This window comes from Tarenaya hassleriana, unplaced genomic scaffold, assembly GCF_000463585.1.
Source record: "Tarenaya hassleriana unplaced genomic scaffold, ASM46358v1 Cleome10, whole genome shotgun sequence".
NCBI lineage: Eukaryota > Viridiplantae > Streptophyta > Magnoliopsida > Brassicales > Cleomaceae > Tarenaya > Tarenaya hassleriana.
Genome location: NW_010960188.1, coordinates 2753399 through 2767985, shown reverse-complemented (window position 1 = coordinate 2767985; position 14587 = coordinate 2753399). Strand labels below are relative to the sequence as shown.

The 14587-nt window shown below is 38.4% G+C and overlaps 2 protein-coding genes and 1 long non-coding RNA gene across 8 annotated transcripts; 2 read left to right on the top strand and 1 right to left on the bottom strand.

Annotated features, from left to right (window-relative positions):
- Nucleotides 1-2645: 2645 nt before the first annotated feature.
- LOC104802201 (calcium-dependent protein kinase 32) lies at nt 2646-6112 on the top strand. The gene is made up of 8 exons (XM_010525685.2): nt 2646-3630; nt 3897-4020; nt 4119-4262; nt 4404-4556; nt 4666-4781; nt 4888-5055; nt 5162-5389; nt 5501-6112. Exons 1-8 carry the CDS (start codon nt 3118-3120, stop codon nt 5663-5665), a joined length of 1611 nt encoding a protein of 536 aa, XP_010523987.1. The 5' UTR covers nt 2646-3117; the 3' UTR covers nt 5666-6112.
- Nucleotides 6113-8642: 2530 nt separating this feature from the next.
- Nucleotides 8643-13049, top strand: LOC104802186 (probable galactinol--sucrose galactosyltransferase 2). 2 transcript variants are annotated; one of them, XM_010525674.1, is made up of 14 exons: nt 8643-9056; nt 9258-9469; nt 9557-9801; nt 9920-10010; nt 10135-10183; nt 10278-10369; nt 10458-10565; nt 10672-10794; nt 10886-11438; nt 11557-11624; nt 11718-11852; nt 11952-12169; nt 12274-12362; nt 12446-13049. In XM_010525674.1, exons 2-14 carry the CDS (start codon nt 9279-9281, stop codon nt 12809-12811), a joined length of 2328 nt encoding a protein of 775 aa, XP_010523976.1. In that variant the 5' UTR covers nt 8643-9056; nt 9258-9278; the 3' UTR covers nt 12812-13049. The 2 variants fall into 2 exon arrangements, with proteins under 2 accessions (XP_010523976.1, XP_010523968.1); XM_010525666.1 differs by having other exon boundaries at nt 8643-9469.
- Nucleotides 9663-11802, bottom strand: LOC104802168. 5 transcript variants are annotated; one of them, XR_769991.1, is made up of 6 exons: nt 11710-11802; nt 11534-11642; nt 11340-11422; nt 11106-11243; nt 9955-10374; nt 9663-9755 (listed from the first exon to the last, which is right to left on the bottom strand). It is a non-coding gene; the product is annotated as an uncharacterized LOC104802168 (long non-coding RNA). The 5 variants fall into 5 exon arrangements; XR_769993.1 differs by having other exon boundaries at nt 11340-11418; XR_769992.1 differs by having other exon boundaries at nt 9955-10063; nt 10199-10374; nt 11534-11724.
- Nucleotides 13050-14587: the final 1538 nt, after the last annotated feature.

The window sequence follows — 14587 nt, the reverse complement described above, 5'->3', positions numbered from 1 at the left end:
AAAAACGATATATATTTTCTCATATTTTGTAAAATTTCGCATGTTTTTATGGAATAGAGTGTTGGAGACTTGGCGTAAAGAACAAGTCGAAAGAAAGAGAAGAGGAAACCGAGATCATGTACAATATGCCAAATTGGACCAATCATGTTAATTCAACGAAGAGTCATCATCACTTTTGACCAATGGAAGTAGTCGTCCGATTCTTGAATTGTGGGGGGTGTTTGGATAAGGACATAACTCTGTCCCTGTTATGTATTTATGTCTGCTTATTTCAACGTGTGCCAGAGTTTTAAGAAATCTAGAATGTACAATCGCTTCACATTGTTTTTCTCTCTATTACGCCGTGGGGGTTTTAGGTTTTTAATTACGCAAAAACTTTGGAAGATATATGTCTTTGGGACGAATTTAAAAGCCAAGTTGATATCTACTCAACGTTATATAATCGTGTCAATTGTATCATTATTGGCATAAAAACTTCAAGATGAAAATGTTTGAATCCAAAATAAATTTAAAAGGAGGATAAAAATTCGTTAATTTTAAGTAGAGATCGACTTGGTTTTTAAATGGAAGGAAACTTGGTTCATCACCAAGTCCTATTTTTTCTTACAAATCTATACATATTCTCATATTTTAAGAATTTTTGAAATTTTAAATATATTTTTTTAATCAAAATATATATGATTTTGTTGGATATTTAGTTTAATTTTTAAATTGTGAATATTGTACATAAAAAAACAAAAAAACCAATATTCATAAATATTTGTCTTTTAGATACCTATTACGAAACAAAGGTAGAGATAACATTTTTATAAAACACGTGAAAACGAAAACGATAACGGGTATCTCCAAAAACATATATACTCGGCCCATGCCCAACTCTACTAAACGAATCCAAAAAAAAGTTTATCGGTCTCACCTAAAAACGAGCTAAATCCAAAATCAAATCCAAAATGATGGCTCATTTTAAATTTTAAATATGAATTAATTATCCAAACATGAACAATAAGAGGGTTCGACTTCAACCCATCAAAATGCCGTCATGAAGATAGGCTCGGCCCACCCATTTTGTCCTCAAAGGCCCATAAAAAGCCCAATACAAAGTACGTAAGAAATCGTATCTTTTCAAACGTCAAGTTGTGTATGGATTTGACGCGTACCAAATCCATTAAACGAAACGTTCGGCCACATACATTGAAATTGACTTTAATAACCAAAAAAAATTGAAATTGAAATTGAAATTGAAGTGAATTCATGAAACGTAGGGCCATGTAATACGTATACGCCACGGAATCTGTTCAAAATAAGTTCAAACCGCCAAATCAATTGAAGCAGAGCCGACCCACATGACATCTCCTAGCTTATGTCCCATCTGTGTCGTTTTATAACCTATAGTTTTTTTTTATAAGATTTATAACCTATAGATCTCATCCAACTTTCCTTTTTTCCAAATAAAACTATTTTTTTTTTTCCTTTTTGTCTCTCACCGATGAAGTTTGTTCATATACCATATAATTCAATATAAAACTTTGTAATATTATCTGTATGTTTTTTTAAAAAAATCAATTAATGCAAAGCGTTGACTTTTGTTTGAAATAATTAGACACTTGGGTAAGTGGTTTATATTATTAATAGATAATGGGGAAGGTCCAAGGAAGATGGGTTCATGACGCGTGGAGGTTTGAACAAGCAAACCCTGTTCGTTGTTCGTTTTGACTTGGTCTGACCGTTGACCGACAGCCTTAAGGTTCCTTTTTAATTGCAATCACCATTTTTGGAACCTTCTGATTATATAACATATATGCATATATATAATAGCGAAATAATCCGTATGTTTCTTTTGGTCTGTCCTCTTAAATGTTTGTAACCACTCTTGCATGTTAGGACTTGTAAATTATTATAATAAACAATTAATCATTAGGAAACTATAATGTCTCATGTTTTCATTATCCAACTCTTACATATAATATTATACACACTCAAATATTCCATGTGTTTTTTTTGCAATTTAAATGCTTATAAAATATTACTTTCTCACTTTCAAAATATTGATAGTTTTAGGTTATTTTTTATGTTTCAAAATATTTGTCATTCTATATTTTTAAGACATTTTTTACAATAGTTTTCAATTTTATCCCTATTAAATTCTAATAAATTATTAGTGATAACATTGTTTTTATCATTAAATAAGGATATATATATGATTTTTTTCTATTTTTTTAAATGTGAAATAACCTAAAACAACAACTCTTTTGAGACGGATGGAGTAACATATTTCATTGTGCGAAATAATGGGCTTAATTAGTAATTGGGGAGTCATTATATTGAGTTAAATGAGAGAAAATGTTATTTAAAAGTTAATTATATTCAAAAAATTTACACAATCAATTCAAAATGTAAAACCCTTCACTATTATATAGAGCTGCTTCGACTCATTATATGAACTCGATCAACTTAAATATTTAAAACCCTCTAAATGAATATTCGAATTATATGTCAATTGATTGCCCATTTATAATCAAAGCGTGTGAATGGTTAATGACTTCCGCGATCGATATTGTAGTTTAAACGGGAAGAGGATCCTAAAAATAAATAAATAAATAAATAAAAAGTTTGTCACTTTCAAAATAAGAAATTACAGGGAGAAAGAAAGAGTCGTAGAGCTGGAGAGAGACGATGGAGGGAAGATTTCGGCCTTCTTTTCCGTACATCTCCTCTGTAAATTTGCCCTAATTTTCTTTTTGGGATTGTGAAAACACAACGAAGATTTTTATTTTCTTTTTTTAATCGAAATAATTCAGATATTGGATTGCTCATCCTTCGTCTTCTCTTCGACGCGTTGAAAATCCGCCCACCATCTTCTTCTCTGTCTTCCTCCGTCTTTCTATTCATATATAACCCTTTTCCCCGGAGCTTTTCCAGGTCGTACGATTATCTGATTGTTTTTATCTTCTTCGTGGGTTTATCCAGATTTTTCCGGTTTTCCCGGGAAAATCAAAACTTTCTCTGAACCAGTATCTGGGTTTCGTTTGATCTCGCGGAGCTGCGGGGGTTTCACCCAGCTCCGCTTTCGATCTGTTGCGAATTTGCGATATTAATCGGTCAATTGCGGTCGATCCAATGGGGAATTGCTGTGGGACACCGAATTCGTTGGTCCAACACGAGAAGAAGAAGAAAGGGGGGAAGAAACCGAACCCTTTCTCCATCGATTACGGCCTCCACCACGGCGGCGGCGGCGGCCACAAGCTCGTCGTCCTGAAAGAGCCGACGGATCGCGAGATCGGGTCGAAATACACGCTGGGTCGGGAGCTCGGTCGCGGCGAGTTCGGGGTAACGTACCTTTGTACGGACAAAGAAACCGGGGAGACCTTCGCTTGCAAGTCGATCTTGAAGAAGAAGCTGAGAACGGCGGTGGATATCGAGGATGTCCGGAGAGAAGTTGAGATCATGAGGCAGTTGCCTCAGCATCCGAACATTGTAAGCTTGAAAGAGGCATACGAGGACGATAATGCAGTGCATTTGGTCATGGAGCTCTGCGAAGGAGGCGAGTTGTTCGATAGGATCGTCGCGAGAGGGCATTACACGGAGAGAGCTGCCGCTGCGGTGACCAAAACGATCGTGGAGGTTGTTCAGGTTCGTGTCCTTTCGATGTTCTTCCTTCTTGTCTGTTTCATGTCTTAAGGACTTGCATTTCTAGGAACGGATTTATAGAGGTTCAGACTTCAAATATCAGTTCTGTTTTCTGTTCTATGGACATTATCTATGCGTAGCCATTGCTTGAAGGGCTCTGTTTTCTGTGAAAAGAAAGCATATTTCCATTTGCTTTTGTGTTTTCAGCAACAATGAAGCCGTTGACATGATTCTTGACTTGAGATCAATATGTTCCTGTGTGTGTGCAGATGTGTCATAAGCATGGAGTAATGCACAGGGACTTGAAGCCTGAGAATTTCTTGTTCGGCAACAAGAAGGAAACTGCTCCTCTTAAGGCGATTGACTTTGGTCTCTCGGTTTTCTTTAAGCCAGGTAACGTGACCAGGATCTCAATGAAAGATCATAAACTTCTGTTTCATTGTTTTGTCTGAATGAAAACAATTCTGATATCCTTGTGTTTTTCTTGGCAGGTGAGAGGTTTAACGAAATTGTTGGAAGCCCATACTACATGGCTCCCGAGGTGCTAAAACGCAATTACGGACAGGAGGTAGACATTTGGAGTGCTGGTGTTATTCTTTACATTCTGCTTTGCGGTGTCCCGCCTTTCTGGGCAGGTTAGTCTTGTTTCACTTTGCATCTATCCAAACAAATGTTTGTAAAGAATGTAACTTTACTTAGGGGATTTGTGAAAACCACCTGCAAGAGTTACGGGCAGACGTAAAGTACTGATCTTGTGGCTTGCATGACATTTGCAGAAACCGAGCAAGGAGTTGCACAAGCAATCATTCGATCTGTATTGGATTTCAGAAGGGACCCATGGCCCAAAGTTTCCGAGAACGCCAAAGACCTTGTCAGGAAGATGCTTGATCCTGATCCAAAACGGCGCCTCACCGCTCAGCAAGTGCTTGGTATATTTTTCAGTATTACATTCATTGTTTTTTGCTCTGTCCTGCTTTTTTTTCAGAAACATATTCCTAAGAGTGATCTTCTTACAAAATCGGGTTCATGGTTATGCAGATCATCCTTGGTTACAGAATGCTAAGAAGGCTCCCAATGTTTCATTGGGTGAAACCGTGAGGGCAAGGCTGAAGCAGTTCTCTGTTATGAATAAGCTCAAGAAAAGAGCTCTTACAGTAAGCTTCCTGAATCTGATAAAGAAATAGAGAAAAATGTATAACTCCTTAATTCGTTTTTGTATTTTCGGAAGGCTAAACTATAGCGTATTATGTTCGTCTACAGGTTATCGCTGAGCATCTATCTGCCGAGGAAGCCTCTGGTATAAAAGAAGGGTTCCAAGTCATGGACACAAACCGGAGAGGGAAGATTAACATCGACGAGCTAAGAATCGGGTTGCAGAAACTCGGTCATCACATTCCTGACGATGATGTACAAGTCTTGATGGAAGCTGTAAGCTCTTAAGCAATACCTTGATGCACCTTCAAGTTTCCCCCCTCTCTCTCTTTCTCTGGTTTTTTGTACTCGTGGCTTACGAGGGGCTTATTCTTGCATGCAGGGAGATCTGGACAAGGATGGATACTTGGATGTGAATGAGTTTGTAGCCATATCCGTGCACCTAAGGAAGATGGGCAATGACGAGCACCTCAAGAAAGCGTTCCAGTTCTTCGACCAGAACAAGAGTGGATATATCGAAATCGAGGAGTTAAGAGATGCATTGGCTGATGAAGTTGACACCAGTGAAGAAGTTATCGATGCCATTATGCATGACGTTGATACCGACAAGGTTAGCAAATCTATCATCTCTCCAATCAAACTTTCCTCCTTCACATTGTGTGAAAGCAGATACCTTTACCGAGTCCAAGAAACAGGGTTCTGACAGATTTGAATTTTACAGGACGGAAGGATAAGTTACGAAGAATTTGCGACAATGATGAAGGCGGGAACAGACTGGAGAAAGGCATCGAGGCAGTACTCGAGGGAAAGATTCAAGAACCTCAGTCTCAAACTGATGAGAGATGGGTCGTTGCAGTCCAACAATGGCGATCCAAAAATGATATGAAATCATTACGGTATGCCCGCCATGAGAGATGAGATCAAAAGGGGAATGCAAATCTCTGTCGTTTCTTTTCCACTACACAGTTAGTTTAAATGGGTTCTTGATTAAGCCTTAGGGAAACACACGGTTCTGAATATTGTCTGAATACCTGAGATGTCTGAAGAAGAAGAAGAGGAAGAAGAGCAGAGGATCTGGTCTGTGGCTGTGTCTGTGTGTATATATTTATCTGAATTCTGAACACATCATCATTTTTTTCCCCTCGTGGTATTTGTAATTTTTATATGCCCCAAAAAGTTTGGGATATAATTCTCTGCTCCTTGAAAAAAAAAGGCAGAGAATGGCTTGTATTCTTTTTTTTTTTTTTGGATCTTGTAAAACCCAGTTCGGGAGGAAATGTAGAGTTTGATGGCTTTGTATTCCTAATTTAATGTCGAAATACATATACATATATATATATATATATATATATGTTCTATTTGATATGGTTTAAATTCGATTATAGGTTGCATCATCGCTGCTTGGGTCGATCCAATTTCCCCAAAAAACCGTAGAAAATAATGAAATAATATAATATAGTTTGGGAAAGCAAAGGATTATTTTTATTGACCGAATTAAAATAGTTTTTATTTAGAGTTTTTGAATTTATTTTTTATAGTTTTTGGTTTTTGGGTTTTGAATTTTGATTTTTGATTTAAATCCAAAAAAATAGAGTTTTTTAGTTTTAGATTGATTTTCCATCAATATAGTTTTTTTAATTTTTAAAAAACTAATTTTATACAAACTTTATTGATTATTTTGTTTTTAATTTTTAAAATTCAAAAACTATAAAAACCGAATCTGGGCCCGAAGCTTATTACATGTCGCTGACGTCATCGCGAATGCCTACTCAACAATTTTGGGGCCCACATCGTTTACGTGTACTGTTGTATGAAATCCTATCATTACTTTGATTGTGACCGTCTGATCTTTAATCGATTTGCAATCACACACAATTTTTGTTTAAAATAATAAATAATTGGAAATTCGTGCGAGGTGGGAAAATGGCACACGTGTGCCCCTCTATTCCAACTTTGTATGCAGAATCACAAATTCTAAATTTAATGTTTGGTTACTGCCAAATTGGCAGCAGACAAGAGTTTAGACTTAGGGTCTACATCACATATCATATATTGGACATCAACTATGTATTGTACGTTTTTATTAATCTATGTGAGTGATATATAATCTCTAAGGCCGATTTAATTAATCAATTTGAATAAAATTTTATTTAGGGTTGTGTCACATTGTGTGTAAAGTGGCATTATTATCTCCAAATCAGCTTTTAGTACATTAATCTAATCAATGATGTATGACACGTATCCAACTCGGCTAATTAAGAACCTACAAAAAGCTAGTTTTATTCTCCTAATTACATTAATTAAAAAGGAAAAACAAAGGCTATCCTGTGGCATAGATGCCAAATAAGATCTCACTCACAAAAATATCAAAACGACAACATTTATGTATGCACATATATATATATATATGGACGGTATGTTCTATATATGTATATATATAATGATGTACTTTACGTATGAACATGGAGGACCAATTACGTGGCCATTATTATTTGATACTTTTGATTTGCGAATTGTTAATTGCACAATTATCGAAGTCCACATCATTTACACCTGTCGAACATTTACTATGTATTAAAAATAATTACTATATTATTAATTGGAAGCAAATCATCGTTTAGGAAAATTATTTAGCATTAAAACAACACATCATTATTAGCCTTTTAATTGTCGTATTAAATTTGTACAAGATTAAGATTTAAGACAAAAAAAAAAAATTAAGCATCGCATCATAAAAAGGACTTCAACAATAAAAAGTTCCAGAGAGAAGAGGACATCATGAACTCCATGTGAGAGATCTTAGACGAACACTTGATGTCCGATGAACTCGAGCTGACGTGGATGGGTCCCGTTTGGATCACGAAATAAGATTTTACAATGCCCAAACTTGACTCAATCATTGAAAAATCGAGGGAAAGACTAAAGATTTTTATTCGACCTTCGATTAGAGTTTGACTAAATTAAATGCAAGTAATATACTATATAACTCAATGATATGTTTGAATCCCATCCCGTGGAAACAAATGCAAAAAAATTGGAGTCCAAGTTATAAATATTTTAAAAGCTAAAGTTTGAATAATAGATTTATTCTTAAAAGTTAAAACGGTTATAACCGGGATCTCGTGTATCCAGTTGGTTCCAAACACGAGATCTGATTTTTATCCATCGGTCATGGTTTATATTCTGATTATTTACCCCTTTTTAACCAAATTACAAAAATAATATCTATAGATTTATTAAAATTTACAAAATTAATATCATGTGCCATATGACTCACTAGGGTTCCAAATTACAAAATTATTCGTTTTTTTCTCTCTCTCTCGAAAGTTTAGACAATTTTGTTTTCTCGCCTCCTCCTCCATTTATAGATATCTGCATACATTATAAAATATTCAGTTTTTTTTTTAATATCTAAAATCTAAAAATTCGATTTTTAGATAAATATTTTCAGACACACAAACAGTATGGCCGTAAAACAGATAAGCAAACAAGGAAATAAAAGAAATAAATAAATGGATAATGGTGGACTGTTTGAAGAACTTTCCATCATCAGTTCTGATTCTGAATTCCTAGTCTCAAGGTAACGTTAGCAATTAATGTGAATGCGAAAGGACAAAATCGTCATTTAAGCCGTCCAATGATGAGCTCGGAGAGTTGGACCCGGCGCTCAACTTGCCCCCTCGAATCTATTGCTGTGTTACACAAACTGAAACAAATACCTTATCATAAGCAGCGTATTTTTTTTTTTAATTTAATTTATTTTTATTGTATTCCGACGAAACGCCTTGGGAACCACTACATGTTGGAAATTGGAATGAAATGCTTATATATATATATATATATATATGAAATCAACACACGTGTATTGTAAATTTATAAGTCGGAGTTTGTTGGTTGCGACCATTTGCTTCTATTTTTCTTTTTTCAACAAAATTCAAATCTACCATTATAAAAAGAAAACGGCGAGAGATGAAAATATCTTGTTTTTTTAAATATATATTTTTTCTACCACGAAGAAGCGAGATTACACGTGGCGACATCCCAACGGCTTTACACCCTGCTCCCCCGAGTATATAAAGCTCATCCTCCTCGACCTTCCTCTTCCTCCATCACCATAACCGTCGGAGCCAACACTTCAGCGCAGATTCTGTTCTTCTCGTGGAAGCAGCATTTTCGCTTCTGCAGAGCACAGCCTATCTCTCTAACTGTCTCTTCGGACTTTCTCTCTCTAGAACCCGCGCTTGAGCTATCTCAGCTCGGCGACCGAGGAGCTACTGGTGAGTGTCTCTGTTTCCTCTGCTGCTTTTTTTTTGAAGCAGATCATGTAAGAACAGGTTCTGTCTGTTTCATGGCAAAGATTCCGGTGAATTCGGAGCAAAAGCCCCTTGTGTTGTTCAGCGCTCTATTTTCTCCGATTTGCCGGAGGAAACAGTTCCCTCCCATGAGAGAGATTACAGTTCCCTCCCATGACACTGTAGGTTCAAGAGGCATCTGAGAAAATGACGGTCACGCCAAAGGTATCCGTTCAGAACGACGACCTGGTGGTTCAAGGGAAGACCATCCTCACCAAAGTTCCCGACAACATTTTCCTAACTCCAGGAACTGCTTCCGGGCTTGTCTCCGGCGCTTTCATAGGCGCAACATCTGATCACAGCAAGAGTTTCCATGTCTTCCCCATGGGTGTATTGGAGTAAGCATTGAACCTCCCTCTCTATGTATATGAACATATCGTGCCATTGATGATGTTTGGGATTAAGGATGTGTTTTGGTGATACAGGGGACTTCGGTTCATGTGCTGTTTCCGGTTCAAGCTCTGGTGGATGACTCAGAGAATGGGGACCTCTGGAAAAGATGTTCCTTTGGAGACCCAATTCATGCTTATAGAGAGCAACGACGAGGTTGACGTAAACGGGGACGATGCTCCGACAATCTATGTCGCTTTCCTCCCTCTCCTCGAAGGCCAGTTCCGGGCAGTTCTGCAAGGCAACGAGAACAATGAGATTGAGATTTGTCTCGAGAGCGGTGTGTGGAATATATCCGTGAAAGAGTTTCACGGATGATCGATTGATGAGCTTATGACTTATTAAATCAATCAAGAACCAAAACTGAAAACATCATTCCTCTGTTTTTTGTTTTGCAGGAGACAGGACGGTGGAAACCACCCAGGGAACTCACCTTGTCTACGTCCACGCTGGAACTAATCCCTTTGAAGTCATCAGCCAAGCCGTAAAGTATGTCCGACCACTGTTTTTCTTTTCTTTTCCTGATATCAGTTCCATCACTGCTGCTTTTCGTGAATGTGAAAAAAATTGAAGAACAGTTTCTTATATGATGGTGCTTCTATGTGATTAACAGGGCTGTAGAGAAACACATGCAAACATTCCACCATCGTGAGAAGAAGAAGGTTAGTGAATCTTACATGCTACTTGCTCATAGAGCAAAGAATTCTGGCCATTTGATTGGGGATCTAATGATCTTCACCTCTTTTGTTTGTTCAGTTGCCTTCTTTTCTCGACTGGTTTGGGTGGTGCACGTGGGATGCATTCTACACAGATGTGACAGCCGAAGGCGTCGTTGATGGCCTTAAAAGGTAACCTACAAATGTCAGAAGATAGCGCATAAATGTTCGATTATGTAATAATTTATAAAGTCTCTGATCGATTCTTGGTTAATAACAGTCTCTCTGAAGGAGAAACTCCACCGAAATTCCTGATCATAGACGATGGTTGGCAACAGATAGAAAGTAAAGACAAAGAAGCGGAATGCGTTGTGCAAGAAGGAGCACAGTAAGATTCCTCGGCCTTCTGTATATTCAGAATGGCTCGTTGGCCATATATAATGAACCAGCAAGTGTTGCATATGCTAAGTTTGCCCGCATTCATTTGTTTGCAGGTTTGCTAATAGACTGGCTGGTATCAAAGAGAACAAAAAGTTTCAAAAGAAGAACCAGAGCAATGAACAAGCATCAGGACTAAAGAATGTTGTTGACGATGCCAAGCAATGCCACGATGTGAAGTAAGACTTTCAGTTTTTATAGCTTTTCTTATCTACCCAAATGCATCGTTCATGTGCATAGTGTAATTAAATGATTTGCCTCTTCCTACAGGTATGTTTATGTATGGCATGCTTTAGCCGGTTACTGGGGTGGAGTTAATCCCTCAGCCACTGGAATGGAACACTACGATAGCGCATTAGCATACCCGGTTCAATCCCCGGGTGTATTGGGGAACCAACCGGATATAGTAATGGACAGCCTCGCGGTTCACGGGCTAGGTCTTGTCCACCCAAAGAAAGTTTTCAACTTTTACAATGAGCTACACTCGTACCTGGCTTCATGTGGTGTAGACGGAGTGAAAGTAGATGTGCAGAACATCATCGAGACCCTCGGTGCCGGTCATGGTGGGAGAGTCTTTCTTACACGCAGCTACCACCAGGCTCTCGAGGCCTCCATTGCTCGGAACTTCCTGGATAATGGTTGCATTGCTTGCATGTGTCACAACACAGATGGAATATACAGTGCAAAACAGACCGCCGTCGTTAGAGCATCCGACGATTTTTACCCGAGAGATCCAGCTTCTCACACCATCCACATCTCTTCGGTCGTGTACAACACCCTTTTCCTCGGGGAATTCATGCAACCTGACTGGGACATGTTCCACGTAAGTGAAAGAGATACTTTCAGCTACGATTTATACAAACACTAACACTTATTAACCTTGAAGGAACAAAGTAGAAAAGGAGTAAGTTTACTAACCACTGTATCTGTAACATTTTCAGAGCCTACACCCAGCTGCAGAGTATCATGCCGCGGCACGTGCAGTAGGGGGATGTGCGATCTATGTCAGGTGACCCTCTCCCTTCAACTTACATTTTGTTCTTCTTTTGGTTAGTACTCTAAGGATGTAACTGAAAATGTATGCATGATATTACCTCTACAGTGACAAGCCGGGCAACCACAACTTTGAACTGTTGAGGAAATTGGTTCTTCCAGATGGTTCAGTTCTTCGTGCCCAGCTTCCTGGCAGGCCAACCCGTGATTGCCTCTTCGTCGATCCAGCCAGAGACGGCGTCAGGTTAGCTACTTCTCCAAGTTTGTCGCTCTTAGTATTTTGGTATGATTGATGGATCATGGAAGTAAGCTTAACACTTGTGAAAACTGAAAAATCTGACAGCTTGCTCAAAGTCTGGAACCTGAACAAGTGCTCCGGCATTGTTGGTGTCTTCAACTGCCAAGGCGCCGGTTGGTGCAAAGAAACAAAGAAAAACCGCATTCACAATGCTTCTCCTGGGATCCTCACCGGTTCAGTCTATGCCGATGATGTCGATCTCATGGCCCAAGCTGCCGGTGCAGAGTGGAATGGAGATACAGTGGTCTATGCATTCAGATCAGGTAAAAGTGACATTCCACAAACTTGAAATATCGTGAATATGTTCTGCATCTCTTGATGAAGATGAATTGAAATCATGCTGAAAGATGAGCACCTTTGATCACAGGGGAGGTGATAAGACTACCAAAAGGCGCCTCCATCCCGCTCACTCTCAAAGTGCTCGAATATGAACTCTTCCACTTCTCTCCGTTGAAGGTACATATCCACAAAATCTTATACCGTAAAGACGAACATTTCATATCCGACTTGTACAGACAAAAGCTTTAAAATTTCTGCAGGAAATCGCTCCAAGCATCGCATTTGCACCAATCGGTGTGCTCGACATGTTCAATGCCGGTGGTGCTGTGGAAGCCATAGAAATCAACATGGTCACTGACAAGGAACCTGAGTTCTTCGACGGAGAGGTCCCCTCAGAAACGAATCCTACCGCCCTCAGCGAAAACCGTTCCCCAACTGCTGTGATCTCACTCAAGGTCAGGGGTTGCGGCCGCTTTGGAGCCTATTCTTCTCAACGTCCGCTAAAATGCAGTGTCGGTAACGCAGATACAGACTTCAACTACGACACTGCCGCAGGACTGGTGACATTCAATCTCCCTGTCCCAAAGGAAGAGATGCACAGATGGCTTGTAGAAATTCGCATCTGAGCAACATTGGAACGATCGCCATTGGTGTTCATCATATCATTCATATCACGATAGGAAATAACAAATGCTAGTAGTAGTAGTAGTAGTAGTGTCTTACATATGTAATGTCCCACAAGTGGAATCGTCTTCGATTCGCGTTTTAGGCTTTTAGCTGTTAGTCATCGAGCTCGAGCGAGAGCTAGCTCCGTTGTTATGTACCTTCTCTGAAATGAAAGAAATCAACCTTGCATTGCAAACACTTTTGTCGCGACTGAGACTCTTGGTTCTGATTTCATCTTTTAGTAAGAATTCAAATCAGCACTTAGGGTTTACTGGTTCCGATCCTACACCAGAAACCCTAGAGGTTCTATATATCTGTTCTACTCCGCGAAATCACCCACGATCAGCACAGCTATTCGAAATCAAATGACCTGGGAGTAGTAGAAGACATCTGCCGATTCAGCAAAATCCGCGCAAATGGTAAGAGGAGATAACGCACAATGCTATCGCCGGAATAATCTCCAAATCGCCGGAGAAAATAACCGATCGCCTTGCTGTTCTCGCCGGCAAGAGTAACGCGGCGGCGAAACGACGGCTGTGGAGGAGATGCGACGACGTGACGATAGTGATTTCGGGTCACAAAATCGAGGCGCACGTTTTAAGGACACGCTGCGGTTTTCCTGCCTCCTAGAAGAAAACGGCATGCAGTCCGGTTCTCTTTCGCTTGATTTATGTCCGTACTGCTGCTGGGCCTTGAACACCTTTTCCGGCCCATTCAATTGGGCTCGACGTCATTTTCTTATTTCTTTACTAAATTTTCCAAACCCAAAAAAAACTCACATAATAATAATAATAATAATAATAATAGACCACATCTTTTAAAATCATTAAAAATGGAAAATAATTTGTAACTGTCCGAATGACGATGCTTTCATAGCTAAAATTTCGATAGAACAAGATTCCGTACACTGCATAATCTTGATGGGCATCATCATTAAAGAGGGACGAGAGAATGCAAATACAAAGCATCTGAGCCAATATACGTAACTTGGTGGGAGAGAGAAACCGATTGTGTATATTCACAACGATTATTATATATTTGATAAGGCGGTTATTTGATCAAGCAAGTTGGGTCCATACCATGATGTTTCCCGCAACGAATTTAACCGAACATTTTTATTATTATTATTATTATTATTATTTGTGATATTCCATCGTTTCCTTGTAAATACGTATCATTGAAATTGTTGCACGACACCACCTCCTCAGGTTTCCATATGGATAACGAACTTAAAAACATTTTCTCTATTTATATATATATATATATAATTAGTTTACCATCGTATTACTAAATCCATTAATGTGTATAATTATTTTCCATGACGTCGTACAAAAATGTTATATTTTTTGTACATATAATTTTGTGACTTATAGTATATTAGTTGCGATTCCGTCCACGATGACAGGATCATTAACGTGTTTTTTTTTTTTGCAAATGTCACTGTAATAATAATGATAAAGGTTTTTTTTTTGGTAAAAATATTGATTATGAATATTATTATGTATGAATTTTCTGTCATTTTTTTACCAAAGAAAAACCGTATTATTAAATAATAAATTATTTACTGTTTATTTAATGATCAAATGTGATATTATGGAACCTTTTTAGCGTAACATTAATTGCCTAAGTGTGTACACAATCTACCCGATATATACGACTCACGTAAGCACAAGCAAATCTAACGTAGCTCTCTCTCTCTCTCTCTCTCTCTCTCTCTCTCTCTCTCTCTCTCCTCC

What these genes read in the sequence shown, in the direction of transcription:
- LOC104802186 (XM_010525674.1), top strand. Translation starts at nt 9,279, where the DNA reads ATGACGGTCACGCCAAAGGTATCCGTTCAGAACGACGACCTGGTGGTT. An exon ending in GTCGTTGATGGCCTTAAAAG is followed by an intron (nt 10,370 to 10,457) that starts GTAACCTACAAA and finishes GGTTAATAACAG; the next exon opens with TCTCTCTGAAGGAGAAACTC. An exon ending in GGATGTGCGATCTATGTCAG is followed by an intron (nt 11,625 to 11,717) that starts GTGACCCTCTCC and finishes TTACCTCTACAG; the next exon opens with TGACAAGCCGGGCAACCACA.
- LOC104802201 (XM_010525685.2), top strand. Translation starts at nt 3,118, where the DNA reads ATGGGGAATTGCTGTGGGACACCGAATTCGTTGGTCCAACACGAGAAG. An exon ending in CTCGGTTTTCTTTAAGCCAG is followed by an intron (nt 4,021 to 4,118) that starts GTAACGTGACCA and finishes TTTTCTTGGCAG; the next exon opens with GTGAGAGGTTTAACGAAATT. An exon ending in TCAAGAAAAGAGCTCTTACA is followed by an intron (nt 4,782 to 4,887) that starts GTAAGCTTCCTG and finishes GTTCGTCTACAG; the next exon opens with GTTATCGCTGAGCATCTATC.